A 20,584-nucleotide genomic window follows, 5' to 3' on the forward strand; every position below is an offset into this window, starting at 1 on the left:
TCTACTTCAGACCTCACAGTAACAGAGGGTAATGGAAGGCAAACTGTGGAGGCAAGCCGTTTCTGAGTCTTCTTCGTCCAGTCTTCCAGCCCAGAAAAACTCCTGGAGGTACAGGAGAGTGGAAGGCCGAAGAGGAAGTGTGGACCACTAGCAAGCAATCTGTAACTAAAAGGGTCACACCACCAGCTGAAAGTTGAAAATTGGTACTCAAGGGAAGAAGAGGGTTAGGGAAGGAGTTTGGTGACAGACTGTTTCAGGACTATCCCTTGTAGAATTTCAAACCAACCCATTTCCTTTGAGCCTTCCCCACTCTGCATTTCAGCAGGAAATGGCCGTATTGAGAGATACATAATAAAGATAAAAGTCTGCATATAAAAACTGAAAAAAAAAACATAAGCAAAAGGTGGGTACAATCATGTTTCAAAGAATTACTACCCAAATAAATGCAAAATTCTCTCTTATCTCAAGGAAATTAAAAACTGATATCTGTGGAGCATCAGTTATAGGGAGGCCAGAGTGGAAGCCAAGAAGCCAGTTATAAAGTTCCTGCAGTAGTCCAGGCGCTATATGATGGAGGCTGAGACTGGGTAGTGACAGAGGAAAGATTTGAGGTATTCTTGGAAAGTAAGCAGCTGTTGCTGATGAAATGATGTGAAATAAGTGAGAGGAACATGCCAAGTTTCTATCTTAGGCTTCTGACTTTAACAGCTGAAACATGATGGTGACATTTATTGAGATAAGATCGAGATAGAACCATGCTCTGTTCTTGTTTTTACAGTTTCAGGGTCCTGCAGATATCAAATTACCAGTATTTACTTGTTTTGATGATCGTTTTAATATTTGAATTTTGTGTCATACATGAGTAGATCTGACCATATTAAATGATTGCCAGGACACCCTATATTTCTCAGATTCCAAATAGAAATAGACTTATTCTTCAGTTGCTGTCCTTAGACATTTGTTTTCATAGAAATAAAATATTATGTGTGAACATCTACAGAGTATAGAAATAAGAATTTCTGTTTAGTAGTGGAAATAATAGACATTGGACACTCTAAAAGTAGGGAGACTGAGAGATGAGGACTGAAAAATTACCTATTGAGTTTTCACTGTTGGATAATGGGTTCACTAGAAGCCCAAACCTTACCATTATGCAATATATTAATATAACAAACCCGCACCTGTATCCCCTGAAACTATGAAAGTCAAAAAGAAAAAAATTAAATGTATAAAAATTAAAATTAGAAATGGATCTAATTTGGTAACAAGAAAAGTTAAAAAACACATTATGAAATATAGTAGTAATTTCTATGTCCCCTGGTTCCTACACATATAAATTAAATAAACCATTTTTATATACCTATAATACTGCACATATTTTCCATATTTGGATGTGAACTAAAAATAATATATCATCTAATACTGATTTATGTAATAAAATAAATTTAATTTTTTAGAACAAGTTTTCATGGAGAATTTGGAGAATAAATGAGACTATAAACTAGAATTATTACTGTTTTGTTACATTATTTTTAACCTTAATAGACATGGACTGATGTTATTGCATAAGGTGTAAGTTTCAAAAGATATAATTGCATTCTATAAAATTGTTACATGTGATTTGGAGTAACTCAAAATTTAAAGAAATAAGTTTTTGCCTGACTGGAAGGAATGAACAAAGATACATCTGTACATTCTGGTCATTGAAGAATTCATCAGTCATTTGTAGTTGCTTGTGATAGGACTTTGCAGATATAGAAATTCTTGCATTGTTTGAAGGCTTGAGGCTTGCTTTTTCCTATTTATAAAGAGCACATCTTGGTCCAAATTGGTTATTTCTATATGATTTCTTTTAAATTTCCTTTTTTATTTTAACTGCTAACTTAGTCTACCTAAAAGAAATTAATTCCATGTAACTGCAGAGTCTAGGAGACTTCAAAAATAAGGATTTCTTCCTCCTTCAAAAAAAAATACTTTAGGCAGTTACAAAATAAATCTTATGATGTTTGGATTGTTTTTCTCTTTCAAAAATTGCTGAATCTGCTACAGTCCATATGCAGTATACAATTTTACAAATAGTATTAAGGGATTTATAGACTTGACCTCATTTTTCAGCTTATACCATAGTATTTTTTTTCTCTGATTTATCTGCCAGGAAAGCGAGTTTCTAGAGCTGTTTTATACCACACTGTAATAATGAGAGTGGGAGTTTAAATATAAACGTTTAAATCTAAACATTAAATATTAAATATAAACATTAAAAAATAATGACGTTTAAGGTCAGGCGTGGTGGCTCACGCGTGTAATCTCAGCACTTCGGGAGGTCGACATGGGTGGATCAGCTGAGGTCAGGAGTTCGAGACCAGCCTGATCAACATGGTGAAACGCTTCAACATGGTGAAGCCATCTTGTTGTAGAGACTAAAAACATAGAATTAGATGGGTGAGGTGGCTCATTCCTGTAATCCCAGCTACTTGGGAGGCTGAGGCAGGGGAATTGTTTGAACCCAGGAGGTGGAGGTTACAGTGAACTGAGATTACGCCATTGTACTCCAGACTGGGCAACAAGAGTGAAACTCTGTCTTAAAATAATAATAATAATGAAGTTTAAAATGTGCTGAATTAGAATGTTCAGTATATAGACTTCTTGCCATATATTTTATTCTAGCTGATTTTTGTTTGCATCATAATAAGACACTGAAATCTACTTTAATTCAGTACAAAAATACTTTGGACTGTTGTAATTAGTTTAATAGATATAGCTAATAGGAGGAAGAAATAATGAGGATGCAGATTTTTTTGTAGGCTTGTATTCACTAATTTACACACTGAGATATATAGAATTTTTGAGCTTACCAAAGTATAATAGGGCAGATTGATATGTACTGACACAAAGATGTGTTCCTCAATTATTTTATAATGAAGAAAAACAAGGTGCAGAAAAACACATAAGAGTATGATTTCATTCTTGTTAAATAGAAAGACCACCATTCTGAATATGTGTGTGAATGAAAATCTAAAAAAACTAGACTGCAAATATGTATCAATAGTTATTTCTTTAATTTTGTTTTTTGTATCTTTAATGTTTGTTGCAATGAGATTTTTTTTTTGTAATTAAGTATATAGTATTAATCTATTATGTAAAGTTGTAAGTTTGAATGGATTGTAACAAATTTGTCTAAACTTACATATTTATTTTTAGATCCAGTGTTTATTATAAAAAAAAGCTGATTTTTTTGCGTTTATTTCCAAAAGCCAGTTTTTGTAGTAATTGATTATCTCTATTGTTTGTTTTGCATTTTATTATCATTATTTTCTTGATTCCATTTACTTTGGGTTTAATTTGCTCTTCTTTTTAAAATGTCTTTATATGGAAACTTAGCTCACTGATTTAAGAAGTTTCTCTTTTTGTACTTTAAGCATTATAATGCTATACATTTACCTCTAAGCACCACTTTAACTGTATCCTACAAATTACGATATGGTGTAACTTCATTTTAAGTTAATTCAAAATATGTTCTAATTTTCTGTGTGATTTCTTCTTTAACCTCTGCTTTATTTCAAAGTATATTGTTTAAATTTCAGATATTTGAGGTTGTTCCACATGTTTTCCTGTATTACTTTCTAGTTTAACTCCGTTGTCTTTAGAGAACATACATTGGATTATTTTAACTTTCTTTTATATTTAATGAACCTTTTATATGGCCTCAGCATGTAGTCCTTCTTGGTAAATATTGTGTGCACTTGATAAAAATGTGTGTTCTGCTTAAGTGGGGTGAAGTAGTCTATAAATGTCAATTAGGACAAGTTGGTTGAAAGCATGGATCAAGTCTAATATATCTCTGATGATTTTCAGTTCTACTCACTCTTTTAGTTAATAAGAGGAGAATGTGGAAATTTCCACATACTTGCAGATTATCTGTTTCACTTTTCTCTATGTGCTGAAATTACCCTTGCTCCAGGTGTTTAAAGCTTTATAATCTTGCATACACAGTAAGCATTATTGTGTCTTCTTGATGAATTGACCCCTTTGTCATTATGCAATCTCCATTTTTATCCACAAACGGCATTACTTGTTCTGATGAATGCTACTTAGAATATTAACATAGCCATTCCAGATATTTTTGGATTGTGTTCTCAGTATATCTTTTCATCCCTTTACTTTTTCAGATGTCAAAGTAGTTTTTTGTAGACAACTTAAAATTGGGTCTTCTAAAAAAAAATCTGACAATCAGACTTTTTAATGAGATTTTTTTTCTGCCACGGACATCTCATATAATTATCAATGTTATTGTGTTTAAATCTGTTATTTTACTATTTTGTGTCTGTCTCACCTATTCTTTGTGACTCTTTTTCTCTTTGCTTGACTCTTACATTAATAGTGTATATTCTTGTATTGCAGTTTATCTCCACAATTGCATTATTAGCTATATTTCTGTTTATTTTTTAGTGTTTATACACATTTAACTTACTACAGTCTATTTTCAAATAATATAATGCAGCTTCACTTATAATGTAGTAACTTTACAATGGTTTCATTTACCTCTTTGATTTTTCATGCTATTGTTATTATACTTTTTACTTCTGTGTGTTATAACATCCAAAATACATTATTGTTGTTGTTGCTTGGAAAAATTAATTCTGTTTGGATTAATTAAAAAATTTAAAAATGTATTTTATATTCATCAACATACTACTGTTTCTACTGTTTTTCATTTTTTTGTGTGTAGATTAGAATTTTAATCTCACTTTTATTTTTCCTGAAGAACTTCCTTTTACATTTAAAGTCTGAAAATTCTTAATTAAGCCTTCATGAATTTTATTATGTCAATGTTTCTACATCGATAAAATTAATAGGCAATTTAAAGGATAGGATGATGATTTCAATCTAGAATTGATTTCAATCAATTCTAGGTTATGCCACTTTTTCCTTTTTCAATCATCATCCTATTTAAAACTGAAATTTTAAATTTAGAGTAAGGACAGCAATTCCAATATACCAGCATTTAAGGAATATAAATAGACAACTTTCACATGAGGAAACAAAAAAGCTAATAATCAGGAGCTAGTAATTAGAGAAATGAAAACTAAAGTAATAATTAATATTCCTTTACAATTATTAGGCCAAAAAAATTAGGATATTGGATAGTAATATCATGTACTTGTCAAGAAAGAAGAAATACAGGAATCTTCATAAACAGTAGAGATGTTTAGACTGCTTGTGGTATGAAGACTCCTGCAGGCATTCTGAAGAACCGCTGGACACTATTTATTCATATTAGTTACGTATATACCCTATGATCTACTAATTGTGTTCTGGGTCTACAGCAAAGTGGTAAAGAGTCTCTTTGAGCCCTCAAGGTCCAAGTCATTCAACTTCACAAAGAAATGTACTGGAGACATTTCGCTGTACCATTCACTGAGGTATTGAGAAGTTAGAGATAAATCAAGTGTCCATGATCAGGAGAGGAAACATATTAAGAAGTGTTCTGCAGCCAGCTGAAGCAACAGATTGTCCACATAACAGTATGGATGGATCTTTAAAAAAAAATTCTAAAAGGAATAATAAAAGTCAAACTAAGATATATAACATGATACCATTTACATAAATTAAAACAGATGTATGCAAAGGGGTTTCACTTCTCTGAACCCACTCTCTTGAGAACAGCTGAGTTTCTTCTATACAGTAAAAATATATAGAGAGATATTCTTAAAATCAATGTTATCAGTGTTCAAAATGTTTTCTTCTTGCAGATGTTGATGAATGCCAGGCTATCCCAGGGATATGCCAAGGAGGAAACTGTATCAACACAGTGGGCTCTTTTGAATGCAAATGCCCTGCTGGTCACAAGCAGAGTGAAACTACTCAGAAATGTGAAGGTGAGTCTCTCTACTTTGGGAAACATACCTAATTGTTGACTTTGAATACAAGAAAAACATGACTTCATTTGACATTTTGAAGACTATTGGTCACAATTAAAACTCTTTATCTACTATAAAAGCATAGGTTTAACCCTAGAATAGTTTTGCATTTGTTTGTGTATTGTAGCCTTAATGGTTTTAATCTGAAAAGAGTCAATGAGCATTTGTATCTAGTTTGTTATCTCAGCTGTGGTGCAGTGAGAATGGGAGTAATCCAGCCATTTGTTTCTCCTTAATGGAGTAGTTTTCCACTTCACTTATATAAAGTCATATCAAAAACTAAAATTAAGATAGAGATAAGAAGTCCAAGTGAAATATAGTATCATGTGTAAATGATGTGTTAGTAACTGCCACCATGTCATATATTATAAAATAAAATATTCTAATTGGCATACTGAATATTGTTTGACCATCCTATTTTTAAAAATTGAGTATTGATTCAGGAAGGGTTTGAAAATTACCACTGCAAATATGCTAATAAAGAATATCTTGCTCAAATAAAGGTATCAAAAAACCTAATACTTTTTTGCAATGTTAAATATGGATTATAATATTGAAATGTAAGTTCCATTAGCAATCCTCAAAGAGAATAAATTTATTTGTTATATATATATCTGTGATCAAGACCTATATCACTATTACAAAATTCAAGAAATTTCTAAGTACATGTAGCTTCAATGATCATGAATATTTAGAATAATTTTGATGACTCTAGTAGTTTTGATATAATGTTTATCTTTTCAGTAGTGTTACTTAAATAATGTTTTTTTATCTAAGGCAGTTTTCTAAAGGCAATAGAGCATAACTGTTCACGTTTTTTGTGACATAAGCATTATTGTCAACTCAAATGAAGTCTTTTGCCCTTTCTCTTCACAAAAGTAGTTTGAGTTATTTTTTTTGATTGGTTGTAAACAGCTGTGTTCCTCTCTGTAAAAAAGAAAATGGGAAGAAGCAAAATCTAAAGTTTAATTATAGAAGATAAACAGTAATATGAACTGTATTATTTGATAGGAGGTAGAATGTGGGTACATAATGCCATTGCTTCAATGCCAGAAATCATAATATTATAAATCCTTGGGACATGTATTATCTTATGTTTTTTCATTTGCCCTGGCTCAGGTATACTTAGCTCCAAATTAATTTTTATATACATTTTACATAATTACAAATTAATTTCATCCTCCAAGAAGGAAGTTTAAAAAAATGTAGTTGATTATTTCAAGGACCAAATGAATTTTCCATGAAATTGTTTACAAGAATGCCCAAGGATCTTATGCTACTTGAATCCGTTGTTGATAGTCAAAGTCAGACTGTAGAGGAAAAGTGTAAGTAACACTTGGAATATGTGAAAAAATATCTGAATTACCTGAAGAAGCACAAACGTTAGACCAAAAACTCAGGGAGCTGCAGAAATTCTAGGTTATACCGCTTTTTCCTGGCCACTTTTTGTATTTTTCCTCCTGGCTTTTTTTTTTTTTTTTTTAACTGGATTGTGTTGCTTAAACTTTTGTCACTCCCTTTCACTTTTTATTAATATCTAAACGAGATGTACTTGGGAACAAAGTTTGATTATAGACGAGAAAGCACAGCCATTGACTGATTATAGTAGTTGTGACATTTCCAATGCACAACAAACAATGTATTTCTTTTTTAGCTAAAAATGGAATGTGGCTTTTCTACATTACATTTCATCAAAGCAACATACAGACCCAAGCCAGAAATGGGAGAAAGACAGTGCAAGTCTTTATTCACCACTTGCCTGTGTTCTTTAGGAAAGAGGAATATTGATCGCATGTAGTCACCACCCAAAGCCCTGAATCCAGTCCTGCCTTTTTTTACTTCCTGCCCAGACAGCCAAATCCATTTAACCATTGCCCAGAAATAATTATGTGATTTAGTATTTAGGATTGGTGGGGTATAGCAGAATTGGAAGAAGTAGTGATTAGAATTTGAAATATAAAGGTTTTATGAAGGCTTTACTTGTATATAAGTCATATTTATTTAAATATGTCTTAAAAGTGGCTATCTTCAATTTATTTGGGTAATATTGTTTCTTTATATAAAAGAAAAAGTAGTATTTGCTTATATAAAATTATTTAATGTAATTTATAGAAAAACTATAAACAGTTGTTACACTTAGTGACAGGTTTTGAATTGTAGTCAGTTTTTTTGTATAATGTAGTGTCTGTAAAAATTTTGCCATAAATGTAATGTTTGCTCTAAATAAAAATATAACTATAGCAATTTTTGATCAACTATCAAAGGTAAAATATGTTAATTTCTTATGTGAATTACTGTGTGAATATAAAACATAGTAGTATTGGCAGGTTTATTTTAAGAAGATGCCCTTCCTGTTTTTACTGTAGCACATTTTATATTTTTGTTCATACAGCAATGAAATTCTCTAAAAAAAACCTTTTTTTGATCTTTAAGTTGCTAGGTCTGTTGAGAAATAAGAAAAATCAGTCCAGTATTTTGGGTCTGAGCGATTAGGAAAATGGTGATATCCTTAACAAGAAACTGCAATTAGCTTATTAATCTTTAAACATTATGTTATTGATATTTTTTGTGGGTATTTGTTTGTTAATTCTCACTCCAACCCTTGAATAAGATCCTTGAGGGCAGAGACTCTGTCTTTAGTGCTGTATCCCAGAGGCTAGAACAGTTTCTGTTATTTAGTAGGCCCCTAACAAGTATATGTTGATTAATTGGCAATAGGATATATAATAAGTTAATGTATTTGACTTAGGCTGAAAGTCCAAAAAGAAGGTAAAATGCGGGCCCAGAATTAAAATTGAATTTGGAAAGAAGCTACTGGTCTTCCCCAAAGAAATTTTTGCTTCATCTTACCATTTTTCATTTTATGAATAATCTAATTTTGCTTTGGTGGCCGTTGAGAGACCAAGAGCACGTAAACATTAAATGCAGTTTGAAATGTTTAGATTTTCTGTGCCCTTGTTCCTCTTTGGTCACCTGCAGGCAATGCTTCTGAGGTCAGGGACCTTTGTGTTTTAGCTAAAAGAAGGAAATGTCTTCGTTCATTTACTGGGATGCCTTCTTAACAGAAATCGTATTATGAAAGGCTTGTCCTGCCAAAAAATTAAGTTTGAGCATATATAGATATTATTAAAAATGTTTTAAATGGTGGGGGCAGAATTCGTCTCCTAACTTAACTTTTGAAACATATCTGTCACTGTCTATCATGGAGGCTTATGTTGTGTGATTCTCCTGCAACTCTTTTTTTCCCTCATATTCAGATATAGACTACTAGGTAAGCTGTAAATCTGAGCTCAAAGCAGAAAGAAATACACATTTCTCCCTTTTCCTCTCTCTATGTGTGTGTATGTGTGTATGTGGTGTGTTTGTATGTGCATGTGTGTGTCTGTTGTAAGGAGAACCAATTAGGGTCCTGAATCTCAAATTTAGGACCTTTGTTCAATTAGCATCCCGAATCTCAAAATACCTGTCATGATGCTTACTGAAGCCATGTTTTGTTTCTGCTGTGCCAGCTTGGTTCCCAAATCTAATTTACTAATTCTTTCATACAGCGGGTAAAATGGTTTCTTTGGAGGAGTAAACCATTTCTTCACATGCAAAGAGAAGGTTGTTTCAGTTAACTTTCTCTGTTCAAACATCCATTAATTTAAATATTCATTTAATTTAAATAAAGAAGGGAAGCAGAACACATCAATATAATATGAAAGGGTACATTAGAAGACTGCTCAGCATGGTTTTTTTTACAATAAAATATTTTCATTTGAATTTCAGTCCATGTGGATAAAACACAAGCAGGAGCCAGATGTCCTTGCGTGATCCCCCCTTCCAGACTATACCTTCGTTAACATTCCTTGAGCTAGTTATTTTTTCCTGGCTTACATGGGAGGCAGAGAAAGAGCATCATTGTATTGGAAAGTTTCCCTTCAATGGCTCTTTATGTGGCAGATAGTTGTTTGCAATTTATTTTGAAGAGTTTTCAGCTTTGTTCCATTAACACAGTATTTTGTTGTTTGAGATTTGCGACAACAAATATATTTATTTATGCTCATGAAACTCATAAAAGTTTTTGGCACAGCCTCCTTTGCTGCTGTTCCAACTCTGCTTAGATAAACCATGGAAAATAAACTTTCTGTACTAAAATGAAAAGTACTTGCTCTTATTCATATTACATAAAGCATATTAATTTTAAAATAAGAAATAAATCCATTAACATTCTCAAGGGGAAAACTACACATTGAAATGGAGAGTGAGGTAAGGGAATTGCTAACACTGGAAACAGATAAGACTTTCTGGGTCATAAATTTAAAAACCATGAAAATCATCTTAGCTTAATTTATAATAATGTAGTTAAAACATGTGCATTTCCTCTCTCTTGAATAAGAAAGTCAGGGGTGCTACACTCAAACCTGCTTTTGCCCCTCTCAAAAGTAATTTATTCCTCTCTCACTTATCAAATTGTATCTAAACTATTTCTATTGCCTGGTACATATCCTGACTCTGCCAGCAGGATATATGTACCAAAATAAAATTAATAAAATCTATGTTAATTGAACATTTGCTATATTCTAGATAGTATTTAAACTGCTTCGCATGGGTTAATTTATTAAATCATGACAACAGAGCTGTGAGGTTCGTTACTATTGTTAACTCACTTTAGAGATGAAAAAACTGAGGCACAAAGAGGCCAAGTAACTTTCTGAAGATTATATGGATGAGAAAAGGCAGAGCCAGGATTGCAGTGTGCTAGATTGACTCTAGAGCTTTTGCTCTTTACCATTGCTATTGAGCAAACAAAGGTGTTGGATTACCAGGAGGCACACATCCCAGCCTGGGACTGCACTGACAAGGAGGCTCATGGAGACAGCAGTTGCAATAGGAGTGTGGTTCTCTCTTTGCCCATTGCATTTTGTGGTAGTACCCTGGCCAGAATCTAGTAAGTCCAGAAGTAGATCCAGTTTAATGATCCTGGCACTGACAGTTGTAGAGATTATAAGCTGCATGATTGGAAAAAGCATTGTCTGTCTGCCCTGATAAAATAAAAGTAAAAAAAATACAGAGCCTTGACCTTCATTTCCGTTTCTTCACTTTAGCCTTCATGGTTGGGAGAACTTTTTATTTGTATCATCAGGGATTGCAAATGTATCACCTGGCAGTTCACTGGCTCCAACCCAAATTGACCAATCAGTCCCTCTCCCCAGATTGACCAATTTAAGCACTGTACTCATATGTGGCTGGTTTCCATGAAGCCTTTTAAGAAGTTAGCCCAGGTGTGTGAGGTGGCTCATGCCTGTATTGCCACCACTTTGGGAGGCCGAGGTGGGCAGATCACGAGGTCAGGAGATTGAGACCATCCTGGCTATCATGGTGAAACCCTGTCTCTATTAAAAATACAAAAAAAAAAAAAAATTAGCTAGGTATGGTGGCCTGCACCTGTAATCCCAGCTGTTTGGAAGGCTGAGGCAGGAAAATTGCTTGAACCCAGGAGGCGGAGGTTGCAGTAAGCCGAGATTGTGCCACTGTACCCCAGCCTGGGCAACAGAGTGAGACTGTGTCTCAAAAAAAAAAAAAAAAAAAGAAGTTAGCCCATGAGGGTTAATTCTTGAAAAAGTAAACATTTCTCTCCAAAGTATTCTCTGCTGCCTCTCTGGCTTATGTGTTAGATATTCACTTAAGGGATTTTGTTATATTTTCTGTTCATTAAATTACAATTTATTCTGTGCCTAAATAATCCATTCACTATGACTTTAGAATTATAATTGCAGGTCTTGGAAAACAAAAGTAGGGGTAAGAGAGTGGAACTGAACTAACTTTGTCTTTGTTCACAGAAGGGAGTTGGTATGGTTTGGGTTTGCGTCCCAACCCAAATCTCATGCTGATTGTAATCCCCTGTGCTGGAAGAGGGGCCTTGTGGGAGGTGATTAGATCATGGGGGTAGATTTCTTCCTTGCTGTTCTCGTGATAGTGAATGAGTTCTCATGAGATCTGGTTTTTTAAAAGTGTGCAGCTCTTTTCCCTTCTCTCTCTCTTTCTCTTGCTCTGGCCAGGCAAGTGGTGCCTGCTTCCTGTTCACCTTCCGCCATGATTGTGTGTTTCCTGAGGCCTCCCTAGCTATGCTTCTTGTACTGCCTGCGGAACAATGAGCCAATAAAATGAAATCTCTTTTCTTTATAAATTACCCAGTCTCATGTACCTCTTTATAGCAATGTGAAAATGGACTAATACAGGAGTTAATAACAATAGTCTAAAGAAATAGTTTTAAAATAACCAAGAGTATACTTTACTGTTCCTATGGAAAGAAAAGATAGCAAAATATTTGCGAGAATAGAAAACAAGACATTTTAGATACTAAAACATGTTATAAAGCTAAAATATTTGAATTGCCATGGTACTAGTATGTAAATAGCCAAATGAAACACAATAAAACTTTCAGTAAAATTTGAATTTGTGACATTTAAATCAATAAGGGAAAAAAATCAAATATGCAGTAAATCATGTTGAGATGACAGGGTATTATTTGAAAAAGATAAATTTGGATCTGTATGTCACATCTTATGCCAGGGTAAATCTTAAATGAATCAAAAATACAGATATTAACAAAAAAAGATACTAAAAATAATCATGAGTATTTTTATATAGTCTTAGACCTGAGAAAGCATATTTCAGTGTGTTGCCCACCTGAAAGCTATAGAGATATAGATTGGTAAATTCAACTACATAAAATAAGTTACATGTCAATGAAAGAAAGAAACCTTACTAACCAGAAAAAAAAAAAAAAAAGAAAAATGCTAAACTGGGAAAAACATTTGCAACTCATAACACATATAAAGACAAATTTTTCTAGTAAAAGAGATTCTGCAAATCAGTAAGAAAACATCCAATTAAATAATCAAGAAGATGAATTGAATTCTGATGGCGAGGGAAATACCAGTGACCCACAAAAACATTTATCCTTAATTATATAAGCAGAGTATATTTAGAATAAGAATATGTAATGTAAAACTGTGCGATACTATCTTTTATTTCTAAATGTTGATAAAGTAAAAATTCTAATGGCAAACTGTTTTGGTGAAGGTGTTAAGAAATAGACACTCTCACAAATTCCTGTAAGAATATAAAAGTGCCCTATATAGAGGGCAATTTAGAAATATCTGTCAAAATTACAAATATCTGTACTATAATATTTAATCACTTAATTTTAATTCTAGAAAGTTGTTTTGTCTAGACTCATAATCAGGAAATGATGAATTTTAATAACGTCATTCCTTCTGTCATTTTTTCTAGTAGCAAAATATAGTAAACATATACAGGATAGTGGACTGATTCAATTATAAAACATGCACACAGTGGGAAACTGTTCATCCTCACAAAAAGGTAGCAGACACTTTACATATCGATATAAATGTATGTTGAAGGTATATTGTTACACGACAAAAGCAATTTTGTAAGCATTTTCATAAAAAATATTAAACAGTGTTTGTGTATGTGTGTGTGTGTATTAATGCATAGAATGTCCTTGGAAGGACTAGAAAGTCTGTCATTGGATATTCTCAGGGGTGAAAATTGCCTGACTTGGAAAAAGGAATGGAGAGGAGATTTCACATTGAGTGCCCTAACCTAAGTTTTTGACTTTGAACCATGTAAATGTATTACCTATTCAAAAAATTTAAAACTCAGACCAAGGTTGGGGTTGGGAAGACCCATTTATTTGTCACTCTTTTTCTTAAGCTTCCAATGAATTTCTGTCCAAAACTCTTGTCTTCCTGGAACAATGTATACAAAGTTGTTAGAGCCTCTGTCACAGGGCATTGCAACCTTTATAACACTAGGTATATCTATGGCACATTATGTGCTGCCAAGCAGACAATATCATGCACATCTAATGCTTACTGAATGTGGGATGAAAATATGCGACCTTTTCACTTATCATTAAACTATTACTTTTATAAATCAACAAAAGTTTAAGAGTATCAAATAAAATGTGTTTGACTTTGATCCTCCCGTTAATTGCTGTCAGAGAAAAATCTCATTTAAATATATTCGGTGATTTGAAGTAGAAATAAAACAGACATTAAGGGACAGATAAAGATGGTAATTACAATGAAGCTGATTATAATATACTTTTGGAAAAATATAATATTTAAATGAGCAAATGTAGCCCGGCATGGTGACTCAGCACGTAATTCCAGCACTTTGGGAGGCTAAGGCAGGTGAATCACTTGAGACTAGAAGTTTGAGACCAGCATGGCCACATCGTAAAACCCTGTCTCTACTAAAAATACAAAAATTAACCAGACGTGGTGGTGCATGCATGTGGTCCTGGCTATTCGGGAGGCTGAGGCAGGACGGAGGCAGGACGATCACCTAAGTCCAGGAGGCAGAGGTTGCAGTTACCTGGGATCATGCCGCTGCACTTGAGCCTGTGGTAGTCATGTTATGAAGAAAAAAGATGTTAAGTCATTTATAAACAAAAAGCTGGTAAAATCCTGGTCACCAAATGTAAATAAACTACATGACCTACTGAAATTTGGACTTTCAAAATAGAAAACACATCAGTTTCTTCATTTTTATGATGCTTTCATTTATTTATTTCAGTATTTCTCCTGTCTTTCTATCTTTCCATACATACATACTGTTTCTGTATCTATTCATCTATCTAGGCTACTCTCTCTATATATGGTGCTCCCTCTTTCTCTTTCAGGTGCATAATATTGTATTAATCATAGTATTTGATTTATGATTATTATTATTGATCCATGACCTACTTTTGCTTTGTTATTATAATATAATAAGTACTCATGAAACCACCAAAACCAAAAGCTAGGACCATGACAATAACCTGCATCTACCCATGGTAGTTATGAGGCCTCCACATAACCTCATTTTGTATAGGGATCTTACATCTTCTTGTTAAGTTTTAGATTGTTTTATTAAATCTAGACATACTCCATTCATCATCATCATCATTATTACTGCTGTTGTTAAACTTTACAAAAGACTTTTGATGCTGTGTGGAATTTACTTTTTTCACTTCATATTATAATGACATGATTGATCTGTGTAATTGCATGCTACTTTAACTCATTCTTTAGAATGGGATACAGTATTCCAGGATGTAGCTATACCATCGCATGTTCATCAGCTTTCCCATTGATGGGCATTTGTTTACCGATTTTTTTCCATTGTGAATAGTATTCAACATACTTTCCAGTACATACACTCTGTGCAGTGTTGTACCAGGTATCTTACTCTAAGTTGAGTCTGTGAACTCCACCCTGGAGCCAGAGTCATTTGGGTTTTCCCCAGGAATGTCTGTCTGTCCTCTCTTTTGATCTCTTCATTACCAAAAAGGTACTCATTCACATTTCTATCATGAGAGATTTCTGTGTGAGCAGCTTAGGTCATAACAATGTTAGCATGCTGGAGCCTTGTTCTGGCTTACTGTTGCTGAGTGCCTGACTGAAAAAAAAAAAGAGCTTGATATTCCCTGCAGTTAGGGCGAGCGACCTCCATATCCACCTCAGTCCAGGACTGTGTGTCTCCCAGCCCTCCGCCCAGATTGGTGGAGGAATAACTGCCAAGGGATTCTACCCTGGTTTAAAGGACTTTGTCTTCTGGATTACTTTTTATGTCTCTTCCATGAGGCGCTGGGCTCATCGTTCAGATTAGAAAATCATGCAGGAGAAACAAAGATACTGCAAATATTTTCATACTTTTTTTTTTCTTAAGTGGAGCTACTAGATTTAAGAATCAAAGGCTTTTTTGAATTTTTCTTATTTGTACTAAGCAAAAATGATATCACTCAGGGCTACCGTCTTCCTCTCTTTCTCCATAGAAAATAGACAATTACTTGTAATCCAGTGAAAGTTCTTTGCACTAAGGAATCCACTTTTTATGATTCATTTATGTTGGGAGGCAGAGCACTGAGTAGTTTCAAAATTTAGTGCAGAGTCATTTGGAGAATATATATTAAGAGTTAAAATATGAAGTGAAAATTTGAAGTGTGTATGCCTTTATAAACTATTTAGGAAGGGCATACCAGCAGTAATATTTTCAGTCTGATTTTTAGAAGCCCATGCTGTGTTTCGTAAATGGAAACATCACATCCAGGAAAGTGAGACCAGCAGGGAGGAATGATAGCAGCTCCAGAGGGGCAGCCAAACAGCAGCTCAGAGCTGACATATGAGGCAAAATGAGCACTTAGCACCCCCTCGCTTATTTATCAGAAGTTGCCAATCTAAACTATTTTAGTTTCTTCTCACAAATGGCATGCACTGGTAAAATACATGTGTTAAGCAACTTGGACAGCACCTTGACAGTATTAGTCAACTAACAGCAATATTTCATGGGGAATGATTGAAATGACGTCACTCCTTTAATTTCAACCCAAACAAAATGGTTTACATGGAAAGTTGCATGCATAGGTTTCTATAAAAGCCTAGACCAGAAAGAGTTATTTATTTGAGGCACAGTGGGTAACATCATTGTCATGAACATGAAATCTGTGAAAAAAAATACATATTCCAAAAGAATATTATTCTGCAAAAGGTAATCTTGAGGATGTGAAGACAGTGTTTAGTCTGGATTGTGAATCTGGAGCAAAATTTGAAATATCCAGATGACATTTTAACTTTTTTAAAAAAACGATTTTTTTCAAACATTTTTATCCCCGCAACAAGAGGAAAATTATAGACAAAAATGACAATTTAAGTTTTCAGTAAAATTCAGGAAATAAATTTGGGGACGGAAGAGAACATAGTGGCCAACAACCTAAGATTTGGGACCCAAATGTTGATCTGTGCTCCAGCCGCACCCCGTAAGAATTGTGTTATCTCAAGGAAATTAATGCCTGTATCTTTACAGCAGGGATAATAATGCTGTTTCTGCCTAAGGTTTTTATGCATAACATATAAAGCATTAGACACTTTAGGTCATTGTTAAAGACAAGGACAGCAAACAAATTAATTGTAGAAGAGATCTGATGTATCATTTCCATGATGATTTTTAGTATAGTTTCTAATAAATAAACTCTTTTAAAAAGCTAACAAATCTTGAAAATAACAAAGTTGACCTACCAGAGCACATATTTGCCTAGTCTGATGATAGTATTAACAGGCAATGAAATGCCCCCAAGTCTATCATGAGATGAGAAAAATGTGAAACTAGGGATTTAAGATTATCCACGAATTCCTGACTGGTCTCAGCCTGTTTTTACTTCCCTGCCCCAGTTCCACCTAAATGACAGCAATGGACATTTAAGACTTGGAGGGCTTGATTTATTTAGCATAAGACAGTGGTCAGGAAATTGCACTTTGGTGGATTCAGGAAAAGTTTCCCAAATACTGAGAATCAATGTTGTTTCCCCAGTACCATTGTATGTTTAAATTCTTTTGAAAAAATTATGAAAAAAAAGGCATGGTAAAGTAATTCTCATGATTTTTACAATTCAGTGTCTGCTAAAGATGACTGGAAAAATTGAGAGCCTCCAAAACATCTTTCTCAGAGACATAAAATTAGATGTGTGTTAATGATAGGAAAACCTATTCTACCCCGAATGAAAGGATCAGATGAACATTTTGAACTTTGCCATTAGAGGAAAAAGGTATATGAAATGCTACCTCCCTTTAACTTACTAAATAATTGCTCAATACATTTTTAATTTGCTTGACATATAATAGCCATTTCATAGTGGAAATGAAAAAAACAATAATGGAAGCCAAAATAAAATGCAAGTTCTATAATATTTATATGTATCTTTATATTCGGTTGACAAAAAGAGGAAGAAAGAAGGAGAGGGACAGGGAAGAAGAGTAGGAGGAATAGAGAGAAGGAGAGAGAGAGAAACTATCTCACAAATTACCTTGGCTGGGTGCCTGAAGGAAATTCGTCTACTCTAAAGAAATCCTGCTGTAGTCAAATAAAAATGTAACAAAACTTGAAATATAATACCTAGATCCAGGACTGTAGTTCTTGCCAGTGCTGTCACTTACTGCCCTTTTATATATGTAGTTTATTCACCACCAGGCATTAAAAAATGTAAAAAAGTCTTTAGAAAGCTGTTATGGACTGCTATTTCTTTTAGATGCATCCTTGGGAGTATATTATGGCAAGATGTAAATAAATAATGCTGTGATAATGCTTGAATTATCTTTCTTTCTTAGTTTCAGGCCAAGAACCTCTCCTTAACTTAATGCAAACTTTTCTTAGTATAGTGTTTCTCATCCATACTTTGCCTTTACTGGATTTTAGTACAAAGACTTATATTTTAAGGATAATATGAAAGATTCTGAGAATTTTAGTTATAGTCACCTGCTGTATTGGTCACAAGGTTAGGTAAATGGTTTCTCCAAGTGCCAGTAGTTGTTTTACTTGCTTCCAGAAGACAGCTATTTAAAGAGCCCTTATTTCAGAAGATGTAAAATCAAAATAAATAAACAAATAAATTTACAATATGTGAAGGTTTCTTTTAATGTCATATGGGTACTGAGTGTGTTGATATGTTTTTATGTAAGCTTTGGTTTTCCTAGAAGTCTGTGGTTTCATATTTTACATATTACTGTGTATTTTCCAGTTTAATTATAAAACTATCTGAGGTATATTTTTGTCCCAGTCTAGCAGCAGCTAACATAAGACAAATGAAGGGTTGGGTTGCAGGTTTGTGCTGTTTGATGAGCAGCAGAGGAAAATTTTGGCACTATTAACTAACAGCTGTATGCTATCAAATGAAATTTTGCATGGCTTGCTTAACTAGCTATATAGTTGATGCTAATCTGAAGCATAAACATATTCTTCAGCTATAGGTTTCATCTTCCAGATTCCCAGAAATGCTACCAGGACTATGTGACTATAAATCAAAGCTTCCCTTTTCCCATTAGCAATAGAGTATCATAATAATCTATTATGTTCTATTACATTAAAGTAGAATTGCTTTTTGTTTTGTTCTTACCTGTTTTAAGGATTATAGTAAAAACCTCTCATGCCGCAAGATCAATATTAAGTACTGAAAGTTATAACAACAATTTGGTAAAAGAGAGGATTGTAAAGATAATATATCCTTTAGTACTTCAGTCTAAGTTCAAACTTATTTGTTGAACATGATTTTCCAATCCTCTGATAGAGGAAGTAGACCTTTTAGAAAGTGATTTCCCAAAGAAGGTCTTGACCTATCATTGTTGCATCAACCTCACCCGAATGCTCTGATTTCCAGTTTTATTTCTTTAAATTGGGCAAACCCCTAAACTCTTTTTTGAGGTACCTGATATGATTTGGCTGTGTCCCTATCCAAATCTCATCTTGAATTTTAAACCCCATAATCTCCACGTGTTGAAGGAGATCACCTCAGGTGATCCACTTGCCTAGGTCTCCCAAATGCTGAAATTACAGTCGTGATAATTTTTGTATTTTTAGTAGAGATGGGGTTTTGCCATGTTGGCCAGGCTGGTCTTGAACCCCTGACCTCAAGTAATCCACTCACCTTGGCCTCCCAAAATGCTGGGATTACAGGCAGCCACCACCATGCCCATCTAATTTTTGTATTTTTAGTAGACAGGAGGTTTCACCATGTTAGCCAGGCTGGTCTCAAACTCCTGACCTCAAATGATCCACGTGTCTTGGCCTCTGAAAGTGCTGGGATTACAAGTGTGAGTCACCATTCCCGGCCTGTATTTTAATTTTTAAATATGATGTTGCAACAGAAAAAATATAAGCAACTACTGCTATAGGCTTAGACATAACTAGGTTGTGTTTTAAACATGAAGGTGAACAAGAAAGAAAGTGCTTTAAGCATAATGCCACATTTCAAATATGAATATAAAACATAATAAAAAAGCCAAATATAACAAAAAAGTAAAGACTTAAATTTTAAAAGGCTAGAACAATAAATGTACGATAATAAAACGTTAGAGAATTCCTTTATGTTAAAAACCAGAAATTAAAAAAGAAAACTGATACATTCAACTACAGAAAAGTTTTTAAAAATGAAAAACAAAAAACTTCTACTGGCAAAGATATCAAAAAGAATGTCAAAAGAAAATACCGAAGAGAAAATATTTGCAAGTAATATTAAAGGCTGAAAGGGCTAAATTAAAGACAAGCCCTTAGAAATAAGAAAATGGCTAACATCTAATAGAAAAATAACCAAAATATTAGAAGTTAACTCACAGGAAAGGAAATACAACAGTGAAAAAAACAGAGCTTTAAATAATATGCAGAAAAAAGTCTCAGAGTTTGCTTTCTTGTTTTGTTCAATTCTAAGTACAACAGATTTGTAGTCCTTGAAGATGTTTTGCAATAGAGAACTTGAAATTTGCAAAAATAAAAAGGTTTCCATTTGATGCTTTAGTGAAACCATACTGTAAAAATTTAGTTGTAGGCTTAGAAATTAATTCAGCTTAATACATTTATAGAATATCACCATTCACAAATTAAATTATTATATCTTTTCTCTCACATGGAATGTTTTTCATAATTTACTATGATAGAAAAAATATTTCTCATAATTAACAAGTGAAGCAAAACAGAAAGTATAGTATCCTGACATTGATTTGAAATTTGGTTATTCATTTTAAAATATTTCTTCTCTATCTTTATTTTCCTTGTAGTTTCAAGATGCAAGATTGTTATTTTGAAGTTATTTTCCACAAAGTATAATGTTGCATTGTGTATACATC

General features: G+C 33.5%; 1 protein-coding gene across 3 annotated transcripts in view; it reads left to right on the plus strand.

The window, feature by feature from the left end:
* Positions 1 to 20,584, plus strand: part of FBN2 (fibrillin 2) — a 263,141-nt gene that overhangs the window by 82,214 nt on the left and 160,343 nt on the right. For all 3 annotated transcript variants that reach the window (XM_032262361.1, XM_032262277.1, XM_032262432.1), the window contains one exon: positions 5,754 to 5,879. In XM_032262361.1, coding sequence (XP_032118252.1) covers positions 5,754 to 5,879 — 126 coding nt within the window. The remainder of the gene's footprint in view (positions 1 to 5,753; positions 5,880 to 20,584) is intronic.

Source organism: Sapajus apella, unplaced genomic scaffold (assembly GCF_009761245.1).
Source record: "Sapajus apella isolate SASKATOON/1434 unplaced genomic scaffold, GSC_monkey_1.0 scaffold1, whole genome shotgun sequence".
Taxonomy (NCBI): domain Eukaryota; kingdom Metazoa; phylum Chordata; class Mammalia; order Primates; family Cebidae; genus Sapajus; species Sapajus apella.